This window comes from Panulirus ornatus, chromosome 53 (assembly GCF_036320965.1).
Source record: "Panulirus ornatus isolate Po-2019 chromosome 53, ASM3632096v1, whole genome shotgun sequence".
NCBI classification, from domain to species: Eukaryota; Metazoa; Arthropoda; class Malacostraca; order Decapoda; family Palinuridae; genus Panulirus; species Panulirus ornatus.
Window position 1 is genome coordinate 1,168,854 of NC_092276.1, and position 13,702 is coordinate 1,182,555.

General features: G+C 40.3%; 1 protein-coding gene across 17 annotated transcripts in view; it reads right to left on the minus strand.

The window, feature by feature from the left end:
- The window catches only part of LOC139765155 (uncharacterized), a 346,502-nt gene that overhangs the window by 10,191 nt on the left and 322,609 nt on the right, over positions 1-13,702 (minus strand). For 12 of the 17 annotated variants that reach the window (XM_071692359.1, XM_071692369.1, XM_071692366.1 and 9 more), the window contains one exon: positions 5,834-7,075. In XM_071692359.1, coding sequence (XP_071548460.1) covers positions 5,834-7,075 — 1,242 coding nt within the window. Of the gene's footprint in view, positions 1-91; positions 152-5,761; positions 7,076-13,702 lie in introns of all 17 variants that reach the window. The other 5 variants (XR_011716593.1, XR_011716592.1, XR_011716590.1 and 2 more) reach the window with 3 other exon arrangements.

Below are 13,702 nucleotides of genomic sequence, written 5' to 3' on the forward strand. Positions count from 1 at the left end.
TCCGTGTTGGTGTTGGGGGGTTTGGTTCGGTTGGGCGTGGCAGAACGTGAAGAAGACATAGGCAAGACGAGTGTGATAGTGAGGCCCCTACCTCGAGTGAGATAAGGAACACCAGGCGAACCTTTTTCAGAGCCAAGTGGGAGTTAGTGAACTGAAACAGACAAGAATCAGAGGGTGTTACACACATAGTGCTGGGGGAGTAGGTTCACAGGGAGAAGGCTGATGGTGTGGCACTCATGGCTGTAGGGGTACATTTTAGGGGATTGTGTGTGGTAGATGGTCATTTTCAAAGGCAGGGTATACTGTAGCAGTACTCCTAAGGCTCAAGGGTTGAAGAGGTTCTGTAGTAATCCCAGGGCAGGAAGGTATTAGGATGCCTGGCACTCATAGCAGGAAGTGTGGAACTCTCAAGGCAAGGAATGTGGTATATTCTCAGGGCCAAGAGTTTGGTATTCTCCCAGGATAAGGAATCTGGTATAATTTCAGGGCAAGGACTTTGGTATACTCTCAGGGTAAGGAACCTGGTAAAATCTCAGGGCAAGGAATCTGGTATACTAAGATCTTAGAACAAGAAGTCTGGTATATTTTTAAGGATGGACAGATGTCAGGATTATGGGACACTCAGGAAGAGTGGAGAGCAGGAGTTTTGAGATGGTCAATATGGGCAGGTAGCTGTGTTGGTGGTACTATCACACAAGAAGACAGCAGATGCCTTGCACTCACATAGCAATAAGACAGCAGCAGACACCCTGTATTCCTGCAGCAATAAGACAGTGACAGTTCTACCTTTAGCAGGGTGAGTGAAGCACTGCTGTTGTCATGTTGCTTCAGCAGGGGTCTGGTGCTTGGAGGGTGGCAAGTTTAGCAGGGGTCAAGCACTTTCAGGGTAGCAAGGTTACCAGAGTATAGCACTTTCAGGGGAGCAAAGTTAGTGGGCTCTAGCACTCTCAGGATAGGAAGGTTAGCAGAGGTCTAGTAATCTAAGGGTAACAAGTCCAGCAAGGGTCTAGTAAATTCAAGGTAGCAAGGTTAGCAAAGTCTAGCACTCAGGATAGCAAGGTTAGCAGGGTCTATCACTCTCAGGGTATCAAGGTTAGAAGGGGTCAGGCACTCTCAAGGGTAGCAAGGTCTTAGGGTTAAGCACTCTCAAGGGTAGCAAGGTCTTAGGGTTAAGCACTCTCAAGGGTAGCAAGGTTGCAGGGTTAAGCACTCTCAAGGTACTATTGTTAGGGTAGGAAGGGTACAGGATTTAGGACTAAAGGTAGCAAGTTAGCAGAGTTCTAGCTGACACAGGGTAGCAAGGTTAGCACTCTCAGAGTAGTAAGTATAGCATGAATGAAAAAATTAAAACAATCAAAGTTAGGAGGGCTCTAGCACTTTCGGGTAAGCAAGGTTAGCAGGGCTTTGGCACTCAAGGTAGCAAGGTTAGCAGGGTCTAGCACTCTCAAGGCAGAGATTGTGCCTGGGTAAGGCACTATTGTGAAAGGGAAGCCAACAATTAGACTTTAAACTTCCATGTTTAGCTTTGTATAAGGGCCAATAGAGGTAACTGAGGCAGTTAAACTGAGCTGGACTTAAAGGAGGGAGCTACTTGCAATAATGATCTATGCAAGTTCAAGGAACATGGGATTGATTTTTTGCTAATTATTATAAAGATAAAAGTAAAATGAGGTAATCCTTGTTCTTTATTATTACTTGTAAATTACAAAGAATTTTCTTCTGTATGAAATTTCCAGTCTCTGATTGCTTAGAATGTGTGATGTCCAGAATATTATTTGTTTGACAAGGGTTAACAGTTACTGAATAGTGGGAGGATACAGCCATGTTGGTAAAACTGCTTGAAGCTCTAACAAGGACCCACCCTGTTCCCCAATTTCTCTCACTGGACAAGTGATCGCTACACTGGCATTCTTAAGTGTGTGATTACGTCTCTGTAATTACCGATTTGTACTGTACAGGGAGGGTGTTTTACACTTGTGGGACCTTACCATTTTCCACTATCTTGGCATTTTGCCTCTCTCCAGCGACACCTTGAACAGTATTTCAAGAGCTCTATCTAGTGCACCTACCCACATCTTCATTATGTATGGTAAAATTTTATCAGGACCATGAATCTTTTATGGCTCAAGACCCTTTAGCTTTCTGTTAATATCTTTTCTAGATATCTCACTTCATTTTTAGGCCACCTCCCCATTCCATCTCAATGGCATTGGGCTGTAGTGTCTTGTAGTGTGAAAAAAATTCGAACCTGTCATTTGGTTCCTTAACATCCTAACATCATCCTGTATAACTCTCCTCTAAATCCCTTTGCCTGATTAGCTGCTCTTTGATTGACAACAAACTCCTAATAAATCCATGGAAGAATTTTCACTTTCTCTTGCCTTGTCCACAAGATTCTCCTCAAATTTCTTTGTTCCTCCTTTATTATCCTGCATTGCTTTCTTATACCTCAAAAATGCTGGCAGGATGGAGTACCGTCTATATCTTCGTCAAAATACATCAAAATACAGTGAAAAATTCCTTTGCACATTGACTTCTTTTAATGAACTGTTTCTTCCTCTTTCTTAACATCCTCTATTAATTTGAGGCTGAAGGTACCCATGTTTCTAATTTCTCACTGTTGAACCTTTCATCACAATGCTGTGGTTCCTCACTAATGAACATTATTTACATATGTTGCCACAGAAATGTTTGAGTTTGTGTACTTTTTATAATTGTAACTCAACTCTGCTCCTCAAATATCCTCATTTACCATTTAATCAAACTTGAGCATTACATTAAAGCTTTTTCCAATTGTTGTATCATATGTTCTCAATATCCATGCTATCATGTGTGAAGATAAGGTCAGTTAATGGTGATGTATCAGACCAATTCATCTGAAAGATCTAATAATGATGATATATCAAACCCTTTCATCTTAATTTGTTTATCAACATGCTGGCACTGAAAATTTTCCTGTACATACTTTAAGATCTTGTCTCCATGACTAACCATGAGAGTCCAAAGTTTCCCAGTCTGTCTCTTTATAAATGAATTCATTTGTTATTAGCACTTTACCATCTATGAAAAGTGCTTCATGCACCATCTTGATTGTTTCTTTGTTGTGTATTGTTTTGGATACTTAAATTTCTAACTGAATAGGTTAGATCTTATCTCTTAAATAAGCTTTTGTTTCCACAACTCCAACACTGTCAAGTATTTCCATATTACTATCCTTAAATTTTAGCACTTTATCCATTTCTTACTAAGCCATCAGCTTTTTTATACATTTCAGTCTGACATTACCACCACCAAATATTACTGACCCCTATGTAGCATTGGCAGGGGGTGCTCTGTCTTCTTGCCTCATTTGATGTCTCCCATTTTTTGACTTCTGACTGTAGTCTTTACTTTTTCTCTCTTTTTCCTTGGTATGTTATGTCCGATGTACATCCTACTAACCTCCACCTTGTTTGTAAGTTTGTTATCCTGCCTAAGTACCTCATATGTGTGTGTGTGTGTGTGTGTGTGTGTGTGTGTGTGTGTGTGTGTGTGTGTACTATCCGACTCTGCCTGCTTGTATCATCATCAGCGGACAAAAAGTAGTACAATCCCTTTGAGGAACTTCTCACTCTAAGCGAATTTATCTTTGTTTCTGAATCATTTCCCCAGACCTTTCCTTGATAATGTTCTTGTTACACTCACTGCACCTAAATTTCTATTTGCACACACAAATAAAGAAAATGAAAAATTAGAGACTGGATGATTGAATTAGTGAACCATAATGAAACTGATCACAAAAAATATACTAAATTGTAATCAATCCATATGTCTAGTTTTTGGCACAAAAGATTTATGAAAAATTAAATAAATTTAATGAGTACGCCTTTATAGACATTGACTTATATGATTGAGATAAATGAATAACTTTAGAGAATTCAGCACCAGGACCATATGGATTCAAACACATATTCCTAAAGGAGACAGTAGTACATCCCACCACAATGTTACTGAGGCAGAGCACAGACAACCTATTTTGCAGATGTATACAAAATGATGTACATAAGAAAACACAAGAGTGAATCTTAAGTAATACCAAAACAAAATAGAACTTGACCTAATATGAAATATAATTAAAATATACAAAAAGGAATGAATTGTCCTGGCTAGCAGCAATTTTGTAAATGAAGGGCAACATGGATCTGTACCAGGTAAAAACACACAAACACAACTAGCACACAGTAATGACATATGTGAATCTCTAATGGTCAGGGGTAAAGAATGGGTCATTGTCTAGAAAGTGCAAAAATGTCTGATAAAGTAAACTTTTATCCCTGTATAGAATAAGCTTATATCCTCTCACAGTTTTAACAGAAGATGGTATCTTTGTAAAGAAAAATATTACTTGGAATTATTGGAAACTTAAGAGGGAATCTGGAAAATCATTCTTATGCAGGCAAAAATTTTGAAGGACCCCTTAACAGTGAAGGACATATTTTTCAGAGGTCTGCATAATATAAGGTATAGCTGAGATACTTGGGGTTAGATCCCTATAAGGGGAAGGTTGGCACCAAGCATTCATTACATGCTAAAATAGATACACCACTAGGGAGTGGGAACTGTGTAGAGTGTTTCACACAAATTGAAGGGTATGTTCTGGATCTTGTACATCTATAACATGTATTTATGATACACTGAATATTACTTGACTAGTGTTAGGAATCAACCTAAGGAATTAAAGAAAAAATCTTACATACATGTTTGAAATGAGTTAACATAAAGCTACTGGTACATTTGCTAACAACAAACTTGGCTCTGTGTACAGGAAGCTCCCTGTAGATATGTATGGTAGACACAGGCAGTGTCGTCCAGTAACCTGCGCTACATAGCTGTGAAAAACTAAGATTATGCCAGGCATTAAACCTTCAGACAGCTGGCTCGATCTGATTTCCATAGATAAAATTGGTCGTAAATTATTAAGAAAGAAAAAACAGATTTGAAGACATTGACTCCATCACCATCATCATCGCTGGTGAACTTATCTCCCATCAAAAAGTTGAACCATGCATCAGGAGAGAGAAGCAAGTCTACAAAGCGGTGGTGTTGTGGCTGCAGACTGTGAGAGGGGGCGTACTGCTGCCTTGCGCTCTGGGGAGGACTCATACACCTCAAACTGCCAGCTGGAATTTCCTCCTCCGCTACTCACACTCAGGAGTCTAATGTTTCTAAATGATATGGAACATATATCAAACTGCCCCTGAGAAGATACTATAGAAAATTCCAGCAAAAGTATAAGGATAAAATCCATGCATGTCAGAGTAGTGAAGAGGTTAACTCCTAGCAATGTTACTATATACATAACCTGTACAGCCACTGGTATTAAGTTGGACTGAATACAACTGTTGTGTGCTACTGTATTACCTGCTTTACTGTAGGTGTTGTCTGACTACAGAATTGTACCTTATATGATTGTTCAGTGCATATCGCTCAACTAGTATGGTATATAGAAAAGGTGTAGTCAGTACCAATGTCTACTTTGATATCTTACATAAAAAAAGAATCCAAGCCTCAGATGTGAAAGCCTAATTAGGTCTGAGTTCTCTATGAGATACACTACATATGTTAGTATAACCAATAACTAAATCTCATTTTGCACTACTTGATAATCTATGAATACTTAAATTCTTGAATTAATTCGCTCATTAAACAGCTTATCTAAATTTGCTTAAAATAATTTCATGACCATTTTCTTGACAGAAGGAATCCTACATTGTGATCTTACCTCAGGGAGTTGCATGTTATCAAAGAGCGTCAACACAACAGCCAGTAATGAACGTGTAATCTTGTGACTTACTCATCCTCCCACGGGCAGATATCCGTCATCTTCTGAGGAGGGTTCTCCTCCCAAGGTGCCACAACGTTGGTTGCCACTTTGGGAGAGGTGGGTTTACTTCCCCCTTCTGTAGGACAGGGAAGTTTATCCATACTTCGTGGGGACTCTGCTCGTACAGGGGTGTGATGGTGAGTGGCACCCGTACTGCTGCTGCTACTGGTGGTGCTTGTGTTCCCGCTGCTGAGGGTGGTGCTAACATGCCCATGCTGAGCCTGCTGGCCCACACAGGTTGCGCTAGTTGCTGATGAGATGATGGGCAGACCGTACTGACCTGGCAGGTGACCTGACCTCACTGTGTAGTCGATCTTGATGCGGCGAGAGTCGCTGTGACTGGATGACGAACAGGTTGATGATGGTGATGAAGTTCCTTCACTGCTTACACCCTGACGGGGCTCCAAGGCTGCTTGCATCGCCAGACTCTCTGGTATGGTGTGGCTCTCACTACAGCTGGAAGTTAGACTTATGCTTGAATATTTATCTTTTGGCCTTGTGGCCTGTTCTACCCTGTTATCACTCTCTTCACAAGGCTGTTTGCCTTGTGGCTTTTCACCCCCTGAGCTTGTACTTAAAGTTTCTATTTCTTGGGCTTCCTCCTCTTCTACTTCTTCCCAAGGACAAACTTGAATTGAAATTTTTCTTTCACATGGTGGACGAGAAACATCTTTACTTCCCCTTTCTCTAAAAATGAAAGAGCTGGGCGTGCTTGTGGGATAATCTTGATGGGCTTGCAAAGGCGTTATGGATGACTGGGTGGCCATTACATCGCTCGCTATCATCCCTGGAGCCAAGCTGGTTGAAGGTTTTTTGGCTGGTTCGTTTGTCTCCCATGGACATACATCCACATCAATGGATTTAGACTTTTCTGTAGTGCGTGTTGGTAGCTCCTGACTCTCCCAGGGACAGATTGAGGCAACAGGGTGACCCTCAGCTGGCACTGGCACTAAGTTGGGTGTTGCACACACTGACCCATGCCTCTTGCTTAAGGAACTCACATCAACAGATTTGGAACGATCAGGGCGTGCCTTTGGGTTACCCAGCCTTTGTTCAGGAGGTTTAGCTGGCTGCTGACTGCGTGCTGCAGGGGGTTCAGATGTTTCCCAGGGACAGATGTTAGCAGCTGTGGCATCAACGTTGCTGTCCCATGGACAAACCGTGTTGCTCTGGCTTAGTTCCACTGCTACTAAACTCTGTCTGTCTGAAGAGCTGTGGAAAAATTCATCTTATGAATTTGGTGATTCTACAAAAAGTGTACAGTAGAAAATCTTCACATGATTTATTAAGATATTCAAAAGTACACTTAATGTCTTGTAATGCATGTGCTCTCTCTCTCTCTCTTCTCTCTCTCTCTCTCTCTCTCTCTCTCTCTCTCTCTCTCTCTCTCTCTCTCTCTCTCTCTTCTTACACACACACACACACACACATGCACACCAAGCCAAGTGATGAAACTGTGAATGCATAATAATTTTTGAAAATTGAAACTTAAAATAGCCTTATAATAAAGTTCATGAGCCATATGGAACCTCACAAGTGTAGAATTCCCACCCTATACCATACAAATAAGTAATTCTAAATGGGTTATTACATACACATACACACACACAAATATATATCGAGAGTTATATATGCAACCCCAGGATGAGGATAAGATGGGTATCTTTGGGTGGGAAGGTCCTCACTGAAGCTGTATTTATTTCCGTCCTTTCATGTTTAAGGCAACTTTACCCATGGTATTACGGTACATTTGCAGGCAGAGTCCGGGAATGCTATATAATATATATATATATATATATATATATATATATATATATATATATATATATATACATAACAATGGACCACTTTTTCAATGATCCAGGGTTGTTGATGATAACTGACACCAATACTGAAAATGCAAAAATCAAATTAAACTTTTTATGAGAAAGCAGAGAGTGTGTTTAGGATCTAAGTTTCTGCCTCATAGTCCTCCAATTTCAGCAGTTCAACAACACTGGCTACTCCATCATATTACATGAATACTTAGAAGATGCTATATAATAACATCATCATGCTGACTTAGATACTGATAATCTTATCAGCAATGAACCCATTTGCAATTAAGAGACCAGAACTTACCTGAAACAATACATATGGTAAGAAATTTAGGAACACTAGATTCACTTACATCATATTTCTTTCAACAACGTACATAAAATCAAAACTTGTTGAAGAAGAGAACAAATTTATTCTTTTGAATGATACATGAATGTCTGCTGCACTGCAGCTATTTGTTGTGGATGTGGGTATCATTATTATTATGATTATTATAATCAGTATTATGATTAATATGATTATTGTAATTATTGTTTTTTAAACATGTTCACTATTTCCTGCATGAGCAAGGTAGCATCAAGAACAGATGACTGAGCATTAGAGGCAAAAAATCTTCATTTAGCCTTCTTCTCTGTTCATTTTTTTTTGAAAGTAAAACAAGGAGGGGAGGATTTCCAGCCCCTGCTTCCACCCCTTTAAGTTGCCTTCTATGACATGCAGGGAATACGTGGATAGTATTCTTTCTCCTTGATCCCCAGTTATTATTATTATTATTATTATTATTATTATTATTATTATTATTATTATTATTATCTATTTATTATTTATTTTGCTTTGTCTGTCTCCCGCATTAGTGAGGTAGTGCAAGGAAACAGACAAAAGAATGGCCCAACCCACCCACATACACATGTATATACATACACGTCCACACACGCAAATATACATACATATACATCTCAACATATATATATATACACACAGACATATACATATATACATATGTACATAATTCATACTGTCTGACTTTATTCATTCCCATCGCCACCTCGCCAAATGATATAAAAACCCCCTCCCCCTCATGTGTGTGAAGTAGCGCTAGGAAAAGACAACAAAGGCCACATTCGTTCACACTCAGTCTCTAGTTGTCATGTAATAATGCACTGAAACCACAGCTCCCTTTCCACATCCAGACCCCACAGAAATTTCCATGGTTTACCCCAGATGCTTCACATGCCCTGGTTCAATCCATTGACAGCACGTCGACCCCGATATACCACATCGTTCCAATTCACTCTATTCCTTGCACGCCTTTCACCCTCCTGCATGTTCAGGCCCCAATCACTCAAAATCTTTTTCATTCCATCTTTCCACCTCCAATTTGGTCTCCCACTTCTCGTTCCCTCCACCTCTGACACATATATCCTCTTTGTCAATCTTTCCTCACTCATTCTCTCCATGTGACCAAACCATTTCAAAACACCCTCTTCTGCTCTCTCAACCACACTTTTTATTACGACACATTTCTCTTACCCTATTATTACTTTCCCGATCAAACCACCTCACACCACATATTGTCCTCAAACATCTCATTTCCAGCACATCCACCCTCCTCCGCACAACTCTATCTATAGCCCACACCTCGCAACCATATAACATTGTTGGAACCACAATTATTGTTATTATTATTATTATTATTATTATTATTATTATTATTATTATTATTATTATCAATATTATTATTACTAGTGTTGTAATACAAACACCCCGTAACCATCTGTTGAAAAATGATGGATTTAAAGATGAGCATGGAGGAGTGGGTGGCTAATTGGCTGCATTTGTATTGTCATTAAAGTTATCTTTTCTTTTATATATATATATATATATATATATATATATTTTTTTTTTTTTTTTTTTTATACTTTGTCGCTGTCTCCCGCGTTTGCGAGGTAGCGCAAGGAAACAGACGAAAGAAATGGCCCAACCCCCCCATACACATGTACATACACACGTCCACACACGCAAATATACATACCTACACAGCTTTCCTTGGTTTACCCCAGACGCTTCACATGCCCTGATTCAATCCACTGACAGCACGTCAACCCCGGTATACCACATCGATCCAATTCACTCTATTCCTTGCCCGCCTTTCACCCTCCTGCATGTTCAGGCCCCGATCACTCAAAATCTTTTTCACTCCATCTTTCCACCTCCAATTTGGTCTCCCACTCTATCCACGCTCTTTTTATTTCCACACATCTCTCTTACCCTTACGTTACTTACTCGATCAAACCACCTCACACCACACATTGTCCTCAAACATCTCATTTCCAGCACATCCATCCTCCTGCGCACAACTCTATCCATAGCCCACGCCTCGCAACCATACAACATTGTTGGAACTACTATTCCTTCAAACATACCCATTTTTGCTTTCCGGGATAATGTTCTCGACTTCCACACATTTTTCAAGGCTCCCAAAATTTTCGCCCCCTCCCCCACCCTATGATCCACTTCCGCTTCCATGGTTCCATCCGCTGACAGATCCACTCCCAGATATCTAAAACACTTCACTTCCTCCAGTTTTTCTCCATTCAAACTCACCTCCCAATTGACTTGACCCTCAACCCTACTGTACCTAATAACCTTACTCTTATTCACATTTACTCTTAACTTTCTTCTTCCACACACTTTACCAAACTCCGTCACCAGCTTCTGCAGTTTCTCACATGAATCCGCCACCAGCGCTGTATCATCAGCGAACAACAACTGACTCACTTCCCAAGCTCTCTCATCCCCAACAGACTTCATACTTGCCCCTCTTTCCAAGACTCTTGCATTTACCTCCCTAACAACCCCATCCATAAACAAATTAAACAACCATGGAGACATCATACACCCCTGCCGCAAACCTACATTCACTGAGAACCAATCACTTTCCTCTCTTCCTACACGTACACATGCCTTACATCCTCGATAAAAACTTTTCACTTTATTTATTTTGCTTTGTCGCTGTCTCCCGCATTTGCAAGGGAGCGCAAGGAAACAGACGAAAGAAATTGCACAACCCACCCCCATACACAATGTACACACACACATGCCCACACACGCAAATATACATACCTATACATCTCAATGTACACATATATATATACACACACAGACACATACATATATACCCATGCACACAATTCACACTGCCTGCCTTTATTCATTCCCATCGCCACCTCGCCACACATGGAATACCATCCCCCTCCCCCCTCATGTGTGCGAGGTAGTACTAGGAAAAGACAACAAAGGCCCCATTCGTTCACACTCAGTCTCCAGCTGTCACGCAATAATACCCGAAACCACAGCTCCCTTTCCACATCCAGGCCCCACACAACTTTCCATGGTTTACCCCAGACGCTTCACATGCCCTGATTCAATCCACTGACAGCACGTCAACCCCGGTATACCACATCGATCCAATTCACTCTATTCCTTGCACACCTTTCACCCTCTTGCATGTTCAGGCCCCGATCACTCAAAATCTTTTTCACTCCATCTTTCCACCTCCAATTTGGTCTCCCACTTCTCCTCGTTCCCTCCACCTCCGACACATATATCCTCTTGGTCAATCTTTCCTCACTAATTCTCTCCATGTGCCCAAACCATTTCAAAACACCCTCTTCTGCTCTCTCAACCACGCTCTTTCTATTTCCACACATCTCTCTTACCCTTACATTACTTACTCGATCAAACCACCTCACACCACACATTGTCCTCAAACATCTCATTTCCAGCACATCCACCCTCCTGCGCACAACTCTATCCATAGCCCACGCCTCGCAAACATACAACATTGTTGGAACCACTATTCCTTCAAACATACCCATTTTTGCTTTCCGAGATAATGTTCTCGACTTCCACACATTCTTCAAGGCTCCCAGGATTTTCGCCCCCTCCCCCACCCTATGATTCACTTCCGCTTCCATGGTTCCATCTGCTGCCAGATCCACTCCCAGATATCTAAAACACTTTACTTCCTCCAGTTTTTCTCCATTCAAACTTACCTCCCAATTGACTTGACCCTCAACCCTACTGTACCTAATAACCTTGCTCTTATTCACATTTACTCTTAACTTTCTTCTTTCACACACTTTACCAAACTCAGTCACCAGCTTCTGCAGTTTCTCACATGAATCAGCCACCAGCACTGTATCATCAGCGAACAACAACTGACTCACTTCCCAAGCTCTCTCATCCCCAACAGACTTCATACTTGCCCCTCTTTCCCAAACTCTTGCATTCACCTCCCTAACAACCCCATCCATAAACAAATTAAACAACCATGGAGACATCACACACCCCTGCTGCAAACCTACATTCACTGAGAACCAATCACTTTCCTCTCTTCCTACATGTACACATGCCTTACATCCTCGATAAAAACTTTTCACTGCTTCTAACAACTTGCCTCCCACACCATATATTCTTAATACCTTCCACAGAGCATCTCTATCAACTCTATCATATGCCTTCTCCAGATCCATAAATGCTACATACAAATCCATTTGCTTTTCTAAGTATTTCTCACATACATTCTTCAATATATATATATATATATATATATATATATATATATATATATATATATATGTTTGTGCTGTGCAATGATATGTGCCCTTTTGTTAATATGTGTTATACTCTGCTTTGCTGTGCCATGATATGTGCCACGATGCAATGCTATGTTATACGATGCTGTGCTGTAAGGCATGACTGATTAGTGCCAATGTGCAATTCTGTGTTATACTGTGCTGTGCAGTGTGGTGATGTGTCGCACTATGCTTTGCTTTGTGATAGAGGAACACTCAACGATGTTCAGGAAACCATTAATTTTGTTTATTCCACTAATTTAGGCAAACAAAAGCAATCTGAACCAGAGTCAAAACAGTGGCAAATCTGACATCATTGTTGCTGCCACATCCAGGCCCTACAGTCCTGTATATGCATACATATATATAATCATAATTGCCTTAGAGGCTCCTGCACCCCAAGGCTGTGCTATTTCCAGTAAAAGGGAAATAATGGACTTCTCTGGAGTGTGTTCTTTGATAATGATAAGACCCTTACAAAAACATGACACATCACTTGTGGTGTAACCTCATGCAGGCAGAGTCTGGCAACACCCATAAAAATGATATATATACAGATGCTCCCAGATGATGATTGGACTTAAAAAAAATTTTAAGATTTTTCAACTGTACGATGGTACGATAGCGATACGTATTCATTAGAAACCATTCTTTGAATTTTGATCTTTTCCCGGGCTAGCGATATGATACTCTTTCATAATGCCGCACAGCAGCAGCGAGCCAGAACTTCCAGTCAGCCACATGATCACGAGTGCAAACAACCATTACTCCATAGGGTACTATGTTGCCAGCATTTTTTGAATTTTGTGTTTTGTGATTCTGCATCCATCATGTTTACAAAATGTCCATCTGTGTCTCCTGCCTTTGGTGAGAAGAAGAGGAAGGCAATTGCTCTAGAGATGAAATTGAAAATATTTGCCCAGCATGAAGTTATATCTGAGACATCAAGAAAATTCACAGCAAAGAATCACTTTATTATAAAATAGGCCTTTTGTGTTACATGATTTTGTTCATCTGTAGGCTGATATAAGTGTTCTGAGAATGTTTAAGGTTGGCTAGGCTAAGCTATGATGTTTTGTAGGTTAGATGTACGGTATTAAATGTATTTTCTACTTACAATATTTTCAACTTATGATGGATTTATTGAAACATAAACCCATCGTAAGTCAAGGAGCATCTGTGTGTATGTACATATCTTTCTATATTTGTATATTTTATTTATATTTATTATACTTTGTCGCTGTCTTCCACGTTAGCGAGGTAGCACAAGGAAACAGACAAAAGAATGGCCCAACCCACCCACATACACATGTATATACATACATGTCCACACACGCACGTATACATACCTATACATTTCAACATACACATATATATACATACA